Source organism: Encephalitozoon intestinalis, chromosome VII (assembly GCF_000146465.1).
Source record: "Encephalitozoon intestinalis ATCC 50506 chromosome VII, complete sequence".
In the NCBI taxonomy this organism is placed as follows: Eukaryota; Fungi; Microsporidia; family Unikaryonidae; genus Encephalitozoon; species Encephalitozoon intestinalis.
The window spans coordinates 123,984-137,638 of record NC_014421.1 but is presented as its reverse complement, the minus strand read 5'-3'; the positions used below and the strand labels follow the sequence as shown (position 1 = coordinate 137,638).

At 43.1% G+C, this 13,655-nt stretch overlaps 14 protein-coding genes across 14 annotated transcripts; 4 read left to right on the top strand and 10 right to left on the bottom strand.

Annotated features, from left to right (window-relative positions):
* Nucleotides 1-19: 19 nt before the first annotated feature.
* On the bottom strand, nucleotides 20-2,059 carry Eint_071180 (formin-like protein; the record flags this gene model as incomplete). The annotated part of the gene is made up of 1 exon (XM_003073195.1): nucleotides 20-2,059. One exon carries the CDS (start codon nucleotides 2,057-2,059, stop codon nucleotides 20-22), a length of 2,040 nt encoding a protein of 679 aa, XP_003073241.1.
* Nucleotides 2,060-2,193: 134 nt separating this feature from the next.
* Eint_071170 (uncharacterized protein) lies at nucleotides 2,194-2,529 on the top strand (the record flags this gene model as incomplete). The annotated part of the gene is made up of 1 exon (XM_003073194.1): nucleotides 2,194-2,529. One exon carries the CDS (start codon nucleotides 2,194-2,196, stop codon nucleotides 2,527-2,529), a length of 336 nt encoding a protein of 111 aa, XP_003073240.1.
* Nucleotides 2,530-2,591: 62 nt separating this feature from the next.
* On the bottom strand, nucleotides 2,592-2,966 carry Eint_071160 (uncharacterized protein; the record flags this gene model as incomplete). Its single annotated transcript, XM_003073193.2, has 1 exon — nucleotides 2,592-2,966. The coding sequence occupies one exon, from the start codon at nucleotides 2,964-2,966 to the stop codon at nucleotides 2,592-2,594; it is 375 nt and encodes a 124-aa protein (XP_003073239.2).
* Nucleotides 2,967-3,054: 88 nt separating this feature from the next.
* Nucleotides 3,055-4,380, bottom strand: Eint_071150 (alpha-tubulin; the record flags this gene model as incomplete). The annotated part of the gene is made up of 1 exon (XM_003073192.1): nucleotides 3,055-4,380. The coding sequence occupies one exon, from the start codon at nucleotides 4,378-4,380 to the stop codon at nucleotides 3,055-3,057; it is 1,326 nt and encodes a 441-aa protein (XP_003073238.1).
* Nucleotides 4,381-4,573: 193 nt separating this feature from the next.
* On the bottom strand, nucleotides 4,574-4,996 carry Eint_071140 (uncharacterized protein; the record flags this gene model as incomplete). Its single annotated transcript, XM_003073191.1, has 1 exon — nucleotides 4,574-4,996. The coding sequence occupies one exon, from the start codon at nucleotides 4,994-4,996 to the stop codon at nucleotides 4,574-4,576; it is 423 nt and encodes a 140-aa protein (XP_003073237.1).
* Nucleotides 4,997-5,025: 29 nt separating this feature from the next.
* Eint_071130 (tRNA-dihydrouridine synthase) lies at nucleotides 5,026-6,075 on the bottom strand (the record flags this gene model as incomplete). Its single annotated transcript, XM_003073190.2, has 1 exon — nucleotides 5,026-6,075. One exon carries the CDS (start codon nucleotides 6,073-6,075, stop codon nucleotides 5,026-5,028), a length of 1,050 nt encoding a protein of 349 aa, XP_003073236.2.
* A 108-nt stretch (nucleotides 6,076-6,183) lies between these two features.
* Eint_071120 (uncharacterized protein) lies at nucleotides 6,184-6,444 on the top strand (the record flags this gene model as incomplete). The annotated part of the gene is made up of 1 exon (XM_003073189.2): nucleotides 6,184-6,444. One exon carries the CDS (start codon nucleotides 6,184-6,186, stop codon nucleotides 6,442-6,444), a length of 261 nt encoding a protein of 86 aa, XP_003073235.2.
* Nucleotides 6,445-6,462: 18 nt separating this feature from the next.
* Eint_071110 (uncharacterized protein) lies at nucleotides 6,463-6,798 on the bottom strand (the record flags this gene model as incomplete). The annotated part of the gene is made up of 1 exon (XM_003073188.1): nucleotides 6,463-6,798. One exon carries the CDS (start codon nucleotides 6,796-6,798, stop codon nucleotides 6,463-6,465), a length of 336 nt encoding a protein of 111 aa, XP_003073234.1.
* A 23-nt stretch (nucleotides 6,799-6,821) lies between these two features.
* Eint_071100 (splicing factor 3a subunit 3) lies at nucleotides 6,822-7,925 on the bottom strand (the record flags this gene model as incomplete). The annotated part of the gene is made up of 1 exon (XM_003073187.1): nucleotides 6,822-7,925. The coding sequence occupies one exon, from the start codon at nucleotides 7,923-7,925 to the stop codon at nucleotides 6,822-6,824; it is 1,104 nt and encodes a 367-aa protein (XP_003073233.1).
* Nucleotides 7,926-8,014: 89 nt separating this feature from the next.
* Eint_071090 (ATP-dependent DNA helicase) lies at nucleotides 8,015-10,303 on the bottom strand (the record flags this gene model as incomplete). Its single annotated transcript, XM_003073186.1, has 1 exon — nucleotides 8,015-10,303. One exon carries the CDS (start codon nucleotides 10,301-10,303, stop codon nucleotides 8,015-8,017), a length of 2,289 nt encoding a protein of 762 aa, XP_003073232.1.
* A 48-nt stretch (nucleotides 10,304-10,351) lies between these two features.
* Eint_071080 (uncharacterized protein) lies at nucleotides 10,352-11,608 on the bottom strand (the record flags this gene model as incomplete). Its single annotated transcript, XM_003073185.1, has 1 exon — nucleotides 10,352-11,608. One exon carries the CDS (start codon nucleotides 11,606-11,608, stop codon nucleotides 10,352-10,354), a length of 1,257 nt encoding a protein of 418 aa, XP_003073231.1.
* Nucleotides 11,609-11,654: 46 nt separating this feature from the next.
* Eint_071075 (uncharacterized protein) lies at nucleotides 11,655-11,873 on the top strand (the record flags this gene model as incomplete). Its single annotated transcript, XM_009163611.1, has 1 exon — nucleotides 11,655-11,873. The coding sequence occupies one exon, from the start codon at nucleotides 11,655-11,657 to the stop codon at nucleotides 11,871-11,873; it is 219 nt and encodes a 72-aa protein (XP_009161875.1).
* Eint_071070 (uncharacterized protein) lies at nucleotides 11,848-12,396 on the bottom strand (the record flags this gene model as incomplete). The annotated part of the gene is made up of 1 exon (XM_003073184.1): nucleotides 11,848-12,396. One exon carries the CDS (start codon nucleotides 12,394-12,396, stop codon nucleotides 11,848-11,850), a length of 549 nt encoding a protein of 182 aa, XP_003073230.1.
* Nucleotides 12,397-12,448: 52 nt separating this feature from the next.
* Nucleotides 12,449-13,645, top strand: Eint_071060 (glucose transporter type 1; the record flags this gene model as incomplete). The annotated part of the gene is made up of 1 exon (XM_003073183.1): nucleotides 12,449-13,645. The coding sequence occupies one exon, from the start codon at nucleotides 12,449-12,451 to the stop codon at nucleotides 13,643-13,645; it is 1,197 nt and encodes a 398-aa protein (XP_003073229.1).
* Between the last annotated feature and the right edge of the window lie 10 nt (nucleotides 13,646-13,655).

Below are 13,655 nucleotides of genomic sequence, written 5' to 3'. Positions count from 1 at the left end.
TTTGGACATGGTCAAAATACTACTTCTTTTTCATGTCATGAGACATCCTGTCCAAAAGAAGTATAATCCAGCTATTGAACTCGTCATCAACCTTCTCCCCAAAGTACTCCTTGCAATCCCGATGGAGCTTTCCAACCTTATCGTGGAGAGAGCATATCTTCTCGTACTCTTCCTGTATACTCTCCATCCTTTCCTGTATCTTAAGAAAGGTGGATCCGCTTGCATTGATGTAGTTCTTCTTGAGCTCCTCAACTTCCATGCATAACGCCTCGAAGTTGACTCCGCTTGCATCATATACCACACTCAGATCCTTGAGCAGTTGCTCGCCATCGATCTTTCTTTTCAGCAGGCTTAGCAGGCTTTCTCCATCATTCTTCACTTCCAATATCTTTGGAATAGATTCCATAGTAAACCCCTCGGCATTTCCCAAGAAGCTCCCCCTGTTCAGATGGTTCCCCGCAACTAGAGTAATCCCTAGAAATCGTCGGAACTCCTTACTTTCTAGAAGTACTGTGTAATACCTCTCCAGAATCCTAAGAGTCTTGCATACATTCTGATTTCTAAATGATATCATAAAGTAAAGGTAATAAAGGCACCTCTTCATAAGCTCTATCTCCTCAATACTTTCTTTGAAAAACTCCTCTCCCCTTCCAAATACATTCTCGGTGTTTTGTAACAGCTCGATCTCTTCATCCGTCGGAAAGTAAAAAAGAAGCTGCTTCACCAGATTTTCATTAAGTCCCTCCCTCATATCTAGTATTGCCCGCTTCAGATCTCGATTGCTTTCCTTCACCCTTCCAAGAGCAATGTTAATCGCATAGTTCTTCTTCTCGGAAAATACACTTGGCCTTCTTTTCTCTGCTTCCCCATGGGATATCTTTGGCTTTTCCCCTTTCACTTCAAATCCATCAAACTCCTCGGTCCCAAATGTCTTTTCCATCTCCTCTATATTTATCTTGCTCCATAGGCTATTTCCCTTTCCCATCTTCGTCCACTTCACCTGAACATATCTTTTTGTTGGCCCTCCACTCTTAACCGCTTTCTTGATTATCTTTTTTGGCCCCTTTGTCTTCCCAGCCTCTGGCTTTCTAACTACTTCTTCCTTCTTCTCAACCTTTGGAAGTTCCTTCTTTTCTCCTTCAACCCCTTCCAGAATGCTCATCTTTTCCACAGCTTTCTCGACATCTGCAAATACCTTGCTGTCTCGAAATGCAAATGCTTCAAAAACACAGCATGCAATATCAAGCACCCCCTCCATCTCTGCTAGCCTCACCACCTCATTAATTCTGCCCCTCTTCCAATCCTGCCTGACCCCAGGTTTGATCTCCTTTATTATGGTTTCAAAGACTTCCTTGTTGCTTACCCTCTGCTCAAGCTGTGAAAGGTCCGACACAAACAAAATGTATCGGACATGTACAGCCTTTGGGGATTTGAGAAGAGGAACCAAAAAGTTCAACTCCTCTTCAATCGTCGGAATGCCCTTGATGAATTCCATAATCCTGGACAGATAGGTGTTACAAACACATTTGTTGAAATCCGTACTGAAAAACAGCTCGTCAGCCTTGTTCTCGTTGACTAGAAACTCGAGGATCTTGAAAAAAGATCTTGTTTCATGGATCTTCCCCCCAAGAAATCCATCAAGTAGAGGCCTGAGGAATGGCGGAAAGCGGTTCCCGTATTTGGATAGAACAATGTACAGGGCATCACAGACCACATCTCCAAACTCCTCATCCATTCTCCTCATACACCTCACAAGCACATCATGTCCTCCCTCGGAATTGAAAATATCATACAGGACCTTGGGCCCGGTTTCAAGCGAAACCGACAAGCTCAAAAGGTTAAGTACGCTATTCCTATCCTTCAGCTTGATCACATACTCCTTAATCTTCTTCTTTCTTTCGTCTAGGCTTTGCATCGATGTGATGGTCCTGATCTTCTTCGATAGATTCAGTTTTGCCGCCAGCTTATGCTGCTTCTCTTCGTCTATTCCCATTCCCTCCATTATACTTCGGAACTGTATATTGATGTGCTCCAGTGACTTTGACTTCCAGGATTCCATGGGTCCTAGTTTTCCTGGGAACTTATAACGGTTCGTTCAAACCATTGCTGTCCAGATCCACGGTGGACTTATGTGTCTTCTACCGGATGTCTTGAAGAGTAATCATATCGGGAAGACAACCCTTGTCAACAAACATGGAGGAGCAAAGAGAACATCATGCGAAAGAAAAGGGAAATACAGATGGTATTGTGGAAAGAGACGACATTATGCACGAGCAAGTAGCATCAAATATACAGCCCTCTGCGAATGCCCAGAACCCTCCCAAACACAGCGAGAAAAGTAGGGGCTATACTATAAATGAGCTCAAGGAATATATCACTGAGATTCCCTTTCCGATAGGGGAAAAAACAGGGATTATGAAGCAATTTCTGTCTGGAATCGAAAAGCTGTTTGCCATTGTCAAATCATCACTTCAAAGGGCGATGCAGTGGCTGACCAGAAAGACGTCTAAGGACGAGGAGAAAGTGTGAGAATAAACCTTTACAAGACGTCTTACTTCTCCCAAAGATTCCTTTATTTTCTTTAGGGGAGACTAAAAATAATACTTGGCAGAAATATATGCTATTCCAAGGAAGGAAAGGCCTATCGGGATACCCCAGAGTATCCAATTTTTCCTTGTCTCTCCAAATCCCTTAATGTTCCTTTTGATGCTATCCAATATCAATGCACATTCTGCTGTCTCCTTGGGTGAGAGACGTATTTTCCTTCTTCTCCCCATTTCCGCCATCTCCTTGCAGTGTCTGAGCGACTTCATAATTCTACCTACCAACTCCTCTTCCCAGGATCCAAAAGATGCATCCGACATATCTATGTCAGACAGAAAGCTTCCCTCAGAGAATGACCCACCTCGAGAAGAGTATCTTTGGAGCATCTCCTTAACCTTTTCCATGTTACCTTCCCCTTCCATTTTCAAGGGATACAGTCTAGCCTTATGACAAGAGAATAACTTCGATTTCAAGGTAGGTACACTAGAGATGTCAATTGACCAAATAAATTTAATACTCATCAATGGGTTCTGCATTCGAAGAGATTCTTTCATAATCATCTTCGAGCATTGCAAGATCCTCACGGGCCTCGCTGAACTCTCCTTCCTCCATACCTTCTCCAACATACCAATGCACAAATGCTCGCTTCGAAAACATTAGGTCAAACTTATTGTTAAGCCTCTTCCATGCCTCGGATATCGCCGTAGTGTTTGAAAGTGCACATACAGCCCTGGAGACCTCTGCCATCGCCTCTCCATCGAGAACAGTGGGTTTTCTACTGTTTATTCCAACTTTGAATCCTGTAGGGCACCACTCAACAAACTGATTGGTTCTTTTCGCCTTAACATTGGCTGTTGCATTGTTAGCCTCCTTTGGGTTCACATCTCCTCGGAACAGGAGACAGCATGCCATGTACTTTCCCTTCTTTGTGTCGCATCGTACCATCTGGTTTTGTGGCTCAAAACATGCATTTGTAATCTCTTGAACACTCAGCTTCTCATGTGCTGCCTTTTCTTTCGACAGCATGGGAGAGTATGCAACAAGGGGGAAGTGGATTCGAGGGTAAGGAACCAGATTCGTCTGGAACTCGGTTAGATCGACATTCAACGATCCAGGGAACCGAAGAGATGCTGTTATCGACGAAACAACCTGGGCAATTATCCTATTGATGTCAGTGTAATAGGGCCTTTGGATCCCTAGGTTTCTGCACATATCATAAATCGCCTCGTTGTCAACAAGGAACGAGCAATCAGAATAGTCCAAAGTTGTATGGGTTGTCAATATGCTGTTGTATGGCTCTACAACTGCTGTAGCTATCTTTGGTGCCGGATATACACTGAACTCAAGCTTACTCTTCTTTCCAAACTCCGCTGCAAGTCTGTCCATCATTAGAGATGCAAATCCAGATCCTGTTCCTCCTCCAAAACTGTGGTATATCAGGAACCCCTGCAGCCCATCACAATTGTCTGCCATTCTTCTTATCTGCTCCATCACCGGCTCAATTATCTCCTTCCCAACTGTGTAATGCCCTCTCGCATAGTTGTTTGCTGCATCCTCCTTTCCAGAAATAAGTTGCCCAGGATGGTACAGCTCTCGATACTTCCCTGTTTTGATGCTTTCAAGCACCCCAGGCTCAAGGTCAACCATCAATGTGCGCGGAACGTATGTCCCAACACTTGTTTGAGAAAAAAAAGATTCTGCACTCTCGTCGTCCATCTTGTTTTGATCAAGTCTCCCATCAGGTAAGATCCCATGCTCCTTGCAATAGAGTTCCCAGCATGCATTCCCTATCTGCACTCCCGCCTGTCCTATGTGCAATGAAATTATTTCTCTCATCTTGTCGGGGTCAACCAGGGCAAAATTTTATATCTAGTCTCTTTCCAGGTAAATAAACCTTAGGGCACAACCAAAAGACCCTCTTCGCATCTCCTCCTAAACCGTGCCCAAGACACCTGTAAATCCAGACCACAGAAATCTACAACAAAACACTAGACTAAAGCTTATTTAATAGTGACAAACTATACCCCTCCTACATCCTTTTTTCCTTCGTAAGGCTCTCAAGCTTGTTCTTGAGCATCCCATATGTCATAGAGATCTCATCAAGAAACTCTGTGTTTCCCTCATTCTTCTTGTACAGCATCACCTCTCCCTTGAGCTCGTCCAACGCCTTCTTCAGGTTTTCATGTAGGTACCGGAAATCCACCTCATCCTTGCAGAGATACCACATCCTTTTCAGCTTCTCTGCGCTCTCCACAAGAAGCCTAAAATTTTTTTGCAGATTCCTTGTCTGTAGATCTTGTGTTTGCGAGTATAAAAGATTGAACTTTGTCGGCTTCAGCATTTCCATCGACAGATATTGCTGATGTGAGCTCCGATAGATATTGATCAATTTCTGCTTTATTTGTTGTGGAAGTTCGTTGAATCTCGTTTCTCTGGTGATAGGCTCTGTCATCAATGGGTTGTTATTTTTCTTTACTTATATTACTTGAGATGTTCTACTATCAGGCCATATGCCTCACCGGCCTTTACTCTTTCCATCAAAAGAGAGTTAAGCTTCCTTCTATATTCCTTACAGCCTTTCTTCCCCCTCATAAGATTGATTATTGGCTGGATATGAATAGACTTCAGTTGATCAGAGGGCGGAAACCCTTCAAAGTATTCCCTGACAACAGACCGAATCTTCTGGGCTCTCCATTCCTTGGCTTCCGAGTCTGATCTGCATTCGATCTTCTTCATGTCCATATCAAATGGGAATAGTTCCTCGCAATCCCTTCTCTCTCCTTTATCGCACTTCATAGACAACTTACGGTCAATGTCCCAGAAGACAAGTATATCCCGGATAGCTTCTCTCCCTACCATCACTCCATCCAAGTCTTTTATTCTATCCAGGTTGTTGATTCCAATGCATCCGTTAAGAACAATCTTGAGTTCTGGATAAAGTCTCTTGATCATATACACACTGTCATAATCAAGAGGGGGTAGCTTTCTGTTCTGCTCCGGAGAAAGCCCTTCCAGCCAGCACTTCCGTGCATGGACATAGAACGTCCTATTTGGGGTATTTTCCTTTATGTATCCAACAAATTCCTTCAGGAAATCTATACCTTCATGGTTATCCACTCCCACTCGAATTTTGAGACTCAAAATTTCCCCTGTCTCCTTATAAACTTTGTTGATTATCTCTGCAACTAACTCCTTGTTAAGCATGAGGACGGCCCCGAAGCTTCCCTTCTTCACTCGCGAGCTAGGACAGCCACAATTAAGATTAAACATCCTGTATCCAAGATCCTGCAAGATCTTTACGGCTTCTACTATCTGCCCCGCATCACTCCCCCCTATTTGTACAACTGTCTTGTCGTCATACTCTCCAAGCTTCTCTCTTAGACGATCTCGGGAAATATGGATCACTGTGTTAGACACAATCATTTCTGTAAATAGAATAGTCGACGAGGACGTTAATCTAATGAGTCTTCTGAAGTGGGCTGTTGTTACATCCATCATAGGCGCCAAGCTGATTTCTATCCCCAGATTCATGGGTAAAGCATCTGTTCTAACCATATCATTGTGCTTTCCGCAAGCAAAGTGTATCTAGAGAACTTCCCTCCAAAAAACAGATAAATAATGCCCAGCATCCCACTGCAAATGGAGAATTCCGGAGCCTGGAGTGCAAAGGAGTGCTTTAAAAAAGTCAATTCCGTGGACATACTGATAAGAAAGAAACCCACCAAGCCACTGAAACGAAGCAGATCCCTGAAGATCAAAAAGGCTGTGGAAACACCAAAGAAGATAGGAACACCTAAGAAAAGGGTGAAGGTCTTGTCTCCTAGCAGCCGTATAGAAATTATGGGTAGCCCCGAATCAAAAAGGTATAGCTCTGCAAGGAAAATAAACTTCAGCAACTAAAGACGCATCCACCTCACCCTACAACACTTCATCTATGTACCAAACCGGGTTGTCTTGGAGAACAAACAGAAATAGCGATATCCCTGCTGCATTTAATATTCTGAACATTTTGTATATCTCTTCATTGATTATCAATGTAGAAGGACTCAGTATTGCTATGTCCTTCTTCTTGGGAGCCAAACTCCTCAGGATTCTCAATAAATCCCCTTCATTTGTGCATGTGATGCTTCCCTCCATCCGAATTCCATATGTCTGGATCACGGTTATTTCCCTGAGTCTCTTCAGCAGCATTCTGTCTCTATATCTTATCTGGTAGATCTTCCCAAAAGTAGCCTGTTCCTTGAGTCTTATCATGAAGGGCCCTCTTAAAGTAAATTCTAGATCAGGTTATTCCTTTTAAGATCCTCATATGTCCTCCTGTCAAATACATTTCCGTCCCTGTCCTCAAACTCTTCTGAATAGCTTTCCGATTCCTCCACTCTATCTTTCATCCGGATAAGAGTCCCGATTCTTGTAATTCCCTTGAATATAGGAGAATACCTGATCCCGTACTCCTCTACACACTTCCTGTGCAAGTCTTCTCCAAAGTGCCTATCAAACCCATCTCTACCGTACCCCAAATACCCACAAATCTCACACTCAAACTCTATGTCTAGGTCTTTTTGCTTGCGCTTCCATTTTGGGACTCCATCTCCCACCAGTTTCTTCCTTCTAGAAAACAAAGAAATGCTATACTTTCTTTCTCGATCCAGGACGGAGAAGGCCCTTCGAATCAGATTCTCGGCTTCCAAAGTCTCTATATCACTATAAAGAACTTCTCCATCCCCTTTCTTGGAGTGCTTCTTTCCCTTTAGGTGATACTTTAGCACACTTCCGGCAACCTCTCTTGAGCATCCAAGACAGTACACCTTTGGAAATCCTCCTTCCTTCGTGAAGTCCTTTTCAATGTATCTCTGTGCCTCTATTTTCTTGATAATCTCCATCCTAGAGGCCATCAATCTCTTGAACATTCTAAAGTACTTGATCTTCATAAGCCTACATAGATACTCCTTCAACTCGTTTAAATATTCCAGATATCTGAACTTAGTTTTGTCTGCCTCAAGCTTATGAACCCACCTCAGAAACTCTTTGTACCCACTGCACAGGTGTACATCCATGTATTCTTTAAATATTCTTTCCAACTCTAATCCTGACCCACAGAGCTTGGAATCTCTAAGAACTTCTTCAACTTCCTTCCGTGCCTTCAATTCATAATATCCAAGATCAGAAAGCCTTCCTACCCCTCCATCAAGCTTTCCTTCAATGTTCAGAACTCCCATTCTCTTGTATCTTTTGTACTTCCTTTTCAGAATGTTCCTGACATATCTCTTCACCATCTTGTCCTTCTTGTCTTTGGCCCCTCCCATCTCAATCAGCCAGTTACTAATCCTTTCCATGTTCTCCAGTATTTTCACTTGCTTCCTTACATCACATCTATCCATATCCTTCTTCAGACCAAAGTTTATCATTCTTTTCCACCCAAGTATTTCTAGGAATTACAGAATTTTTACACCTCCAAAAGTAAGAAACATCATCTTTTAATCTTTTTTATACCTTTTCTATTTCCTCTGCTCTTTGGAGCTTCTTTCCTCCCATTATCCTTCGCAGTCTTATTGGCAGAATCCTCCTCCTCATCCAGTTCAAGCCTATCAATCTTTGTCTTCCTGGCCACAAGATATGACCACGAAAACCTCCGTTCCATGAACTCTACTCTTTCCTGGATATAACCATGGCTTATAAGGCTCCGGAGAATCCTCTCTATTGTTATCTTCCTCAGCAATTTTCCCTTTCCATAGTACTCACTCCAGGAGTACTCCCTACTCTTCTTGTTCGACAGTCCCTTATATACATCCACTGCTTGGCATAAGGTGATACGACTACTTGTATACACTAGAAGAATCAGATCCCGGGCCTCCTTGCTATAATCTCTTTTGACAATCGTCTCTCTTCTGCAATTGTCACATGTCTTTCTGCACAGCTGAGGATCAAACTTCTCTCCAAAGTGAGCCAGTACTTGCATTCTTCTACAATCCGTCTTGTTCTCGCAGAACTGGATAACCGCCTCCAAATCCTCTTTCTGCCTTTGCTTCTGCTCATATCCTCCATCTCCCTTTTCAATCATAAAACTGATCTTCTTCTTGTCCCCATACGTGTAAAACAGTACACATACACTCTCCAGCCCGTCTCTTCCTGCTCTCCCTGTCTCCTGATAGTACCCTTCCAGCGACTTGGGTATGCAGTAATGGATAACAAACCTCACATCTTTCTTGTCAATCCCCATTCCAAATGCTATTGTTGCCACAATCACCTTGAACTCCCCTTTGTTCCACTTCTCTTGTACACTATTCCTTTCGTTCTTACTAAGCCCAGCATGGTAAAATGCTGTCTTCATATGCTTCTTCAGCTTCTCGCTAATCATTTCACATTCTTTCTTCGATGTACAGTAAATTATTCCACAACAGTCAGGAAAATGTGTCTGAACAAAGCTTACAATGTCAAGTTCAACTGTGCTTGTCTTGGCACGCACCTCATATCTCAGGTTTGCCCTGTTGAAACTCATCTTGAATGTCTCACACCCTCGAATCCCAAGATTCTCCAAGATGTCTAGCTCAACCTTCTTCGTTGCCGTAGCTGTCAGCGCTATAATAGGAACCGAAGGATATCTTCTCCTTATACTCCCAAGCTCCTTGTAATCCGGCCGGAAGTCATGTCCCCATTGGCTAACACAGTGGGCTTCGTCTATCACAAACCTCTTCAGTCTCCCTCTTCTGACAAGCCCAGATACCACCTCGTGGAAATGCCCGCTCTTTGCAATAAGCTCGGGTGTCACATAGAATATCTTGCAAATTAGCTCGTCACTTCCGAGAGCCTCAAACACAAGCCTTCTTTCCGTCCGACTCAGATTCGAGTTAATTGGAAGTGCAAGAATATCCTTCTGCAGAAGATTCAGAATCTGGTCCTGCACAAGAGAGAGAAGGGGACTTACAACAATTGTAACACCTTCGTAAACAAGAGCCGGTAGTTGGTAGCAGATGCTTTTTCCTCCTCCTGTAGGCATCAACACAAATACATCCTTCCCCGACAGACATGCCTGTATAACTTCTCTCTGGTTTGTCCTAAACTCCTTCATCTTAAAAACTTCTCGGAGATAGAACTCCTCTATAGACTTGGGCTCGAAGTCTTCGTGCGACGACAGAGAAGACTCTTCAAGCACATGCGCTGGAAACGAGTTGTCCACATCTTCCTTATCCTCGCCAGAGGACCTGAGAAACGTTGCTCGGATGCAGTCGTTGTTAAGACTGCATGAGTCTGGGTGCCTCTCCATTCTTTCTCCTTCATTCTCTTCCCCAGACAGAATTTCAATATCAGAAGATCCCTCCATCGACGACCCTGAAACAATACTGATGTCCGAAATATCCTCTCCAAGTGATGAGTAATATTCATAATCCACACCTCCTTTCTCAACTTCCCTTCCCTTTCCCAGATCCTTGCTTCCAAGTCCACTTCTTAGACATGCATCTGCTCTTCCCAAAACTGACTCTCCATTCAATTCCAGTCTCCCTAGATTCTTTTTTAACCTACTCCCTGACGACGTATCATCCTCTCCACTCTTCTCCCACAAAGGCGGCTCTACATCTATCCTGTCTATAAACTCCACGTCACTATCAGAGTCAATCTTCTCAACCTTTATGCTACTCCGCATATCAGAGCAGCTTGTTATCTCACTGAACTCCCAGGAAAAGTCATTGACCTCCCGATCCTCTAGAATGGCATTGATAAAAAACTCGTCCGACTCCATTTCATACTTTCCCTTGTTCATCTCTATAAATCTTCCTCTAGTTAAATCTAGGGCAAACTTTTCCTCAAATCAAATCTTCCTATCCCTTTCCAGTCGTATGTTCTTCTGGCTTTCCATGTTGTACTTCTCAACTAGAACCACATCTCCAAAGCTTCCCTCATATTCAGGCATACATTGGCTAAAGAGATAGAAGCAGTTGTTCTGAAGTAGAACACGGGATATCTCCTTCATCATCTCGCTCCCTCGATAGTGTTCGATAACCTCTTCTATCTCATACTCTCTCTTTTCCTCTATACACATCCGGATGTATCTTTCCATTTCCTCTGGAAAGTATATAATCACCAGCTTCAATGCATCCAAGTTCTTCACTCTTCTCACCCATCCCTCTATCTTTCTCTTGCCCCTATCATCTATCTTCCTGTACAGCTTGCAAACAATCATCTCTTTTTTTTCGTCCATCCCCGATTCCATTAACCACTTGACAAGCCTTTCTCCTTCTTCGGTAAAAACAAACAGCTTGAAGAGATATTCCTCAATCCTCTCCAGCTCCAAGTTCTCTACTGCAATGTCAGTAAACAGAAGAAGTGTTAGATACAGATCAGATATATTTTCCCAAGAAGACAGCCCAAGAAGCCTGCATCCGTCCATATCATAGATGCCTCCACAACAGGGCTTCAAACTGATGTATCCCCCACACTCCACATACACCATATCTTCAGTTACCACTATGCTCACCACTTCATTCATTAATACTTTACTCCATACTCTTAGTGGATTCCGTACCACCGTCTTTTTTCTGACAACTATATCTTGTATCCGAAGAATCTCCTCTCCACTCTCTCTATAAGTCTCTTTCTTCCATTTAACCCATTCCGAATCTTTCAACAGATAGATACTCTTGCACAAGTACTCTTCTTCTTCCCCCTCGCTATACCATATCCATGCCTTGTCCTTTGAAAAGGCTACATCCAAAACTTTTTCTTCGCATATCGCTGCCAAGTTCCATCGCTTTCCATCCCTTTCAGCCAAGACCATACTACCTTCCTTCACTATCAAATCCCCAAGACTACGTGACTGTCCAAGAGGTAGCTCATAAACCCGGAGCCTGTCTTTTGCAACAAACAGCTTGTATCCATGAAGATATGCCCAATCCCCATCGATTTTAATAACCTTGTATCTTCCATACCACAGAAATCCTTTCTTTATTTCAAAAGGTGTCCTCTCCTCGCCTCCAAGCTCAAAGCAGTAGTCTTCCAAAAGAATCTCCCTCAGACACCTTCCCAATTGTTTGTCTCTGTCAAACAAGTATTCCTCGGTGCATTGCATCTCTAGCCCCTAGTGGCAGATAACCTAAATCCCTTCATCCCTTGAGATGAGCAGTCAGGAACCCAGAAGAAAGTTGTCGGAGATAACAAACACATCATCTCTAAGAACATTCAAAAAGCCCAGTGAGCCCGAGCTATGTGTCGTTCATCCAGAAGAGTCTATAATGGACTTGGATGTCATCGACATGCCATTTGAAGATGGAGCATTCGACGATTATCAAATGGAATACCCAAAGGAATTTAATTTGTACAGTTCCCATCTCTAGAATCTTCCCAACCATCAAGAGTCTTCGATATGGCCTCTAATTCTTCTTCAATAAGCATTAAACTTCGTTCGTCATCTGGAAATGGCATGACACATATTCGAATAGCCTTTCTCTGCTTTAGACAGTTCCATGCCCGTATACCTTCCCTCACCACTCCGGAGTTTTCCTTCTTTCCCAAGGAATATGCATGCTGGTTAATGCACTCCACATCCTCCAGACTCATCTCTATGTCAATGTACCCCCTCTGGCTCCTAAAGACTTCTTCGAGAATGCAGATGTTAGTCATTGCCTCTGCAACACATTTCGAGGAGAAAAACTTTAAGATCTCTCCTACTAACTGCCTATATATCGTCCTTACAAAGACCACTTGCTGCTGCGGATTTTTATATATTCCAAAAAGACTCTCAAAGTTATACTCGTCAATCCTGGACACGTCGTCCGACAAGACAACTGCGTCTCTTACACTCTGAACATCCTCCTTGATATCCTTCAGAAGAACCTCTTCCTTTTCTTTTACCGGCATCCCTATTCCAAAAATGAAGTATATAAAAGTTTTGGGACATCTCCAAGCATCGATGAAACACCAAGTCTTTTCCAAAAGAGAGCTTGCCAGCCTGATCTTGGTTGTTCTGACAGCCTTTACATTTGGGGTCTCTCTGATAAGCCTGTCCTGTCTCTATGGCTTGATAGAAGATCACTTTACAGAGTCTACTGGAAAGACCTACACCATATACCATGAAGCATTAATCCCAGGAACACACTTCCTAGGTGCATTTATTGCAGGAATTATCTTCAAGTTTGTGTCTTTCACTAACGACAAAGTGAAGTTGATCGTAGCCAACGTCATATATATGATTGTGTTTGCAACCCCGCTGATGACATTGGATTTTGCTCATTATTTAACGTCCAGATTCATACTTGGATTTGCACTCGACCTCACTTCTGGATCAATTTCATCTTATATAGATGCCATTGCTCCAGACCATATCCGGGGGTTCCTGGCCAGTCTCCAGCCAGTCGGGATAGTTGGGGGACTCTTTGTAGGCTCCATGTTCAACTTCTTTGGAAACAAGGAAAGCTACAGGATCCCATTCGTTGCAATGCTTGTGTTCCTTGTTCTCCAGACGATAGGATTTGCATTTATTAGAAGTCCCCATCCAAGAACACCAAATACATTCAACACCAGGCCATCCATGAAGGAATTAATCAGGACCCCTGGATCCGCAAAGTCGATTGCAATAACAGTAGTATTCCACGCCTTCCACCATCTGTCTGGAATCAACTTTTTGACGTTTCAGCAGTCTTGCCTATTCTCGAGTAGCAAATATCCCAACCTGATGACAAGTTCTTCTTTGTTTGTATCGTTTATAACAACTGCATTCTGTGGACTGATAGTTGATAGATTTGGGAGGAAAACAATGTCGATCATCTCTTCGACAATAATGGCATTTGGAATGATCCCTCTTGCCATGGACAGGTTTCCCCTTCTAGGAGTGATAATCTGCTTTATTGGATTCAACCTCGGGCTTGCAGTAATCCCATGGATAATCTCGGCAGAGATATTTCCCTCGAGATATACATCCACCGGCTTTGAGTTTGGAGTCAGTTTCAATTGGCTATTTGGATTCATAACAACAACCTTGCTACATCCTCTGAACTATAACCATGCACAAGTTATGTCTGGGATTTACGGAGGTCTTTGCCTAGTCTTCAGTGTATTTGTACTCCTCTGTGTCAGGGAGACAAAGGGAAAGCCAAAGTTATTTCAATGATAATGCTTCA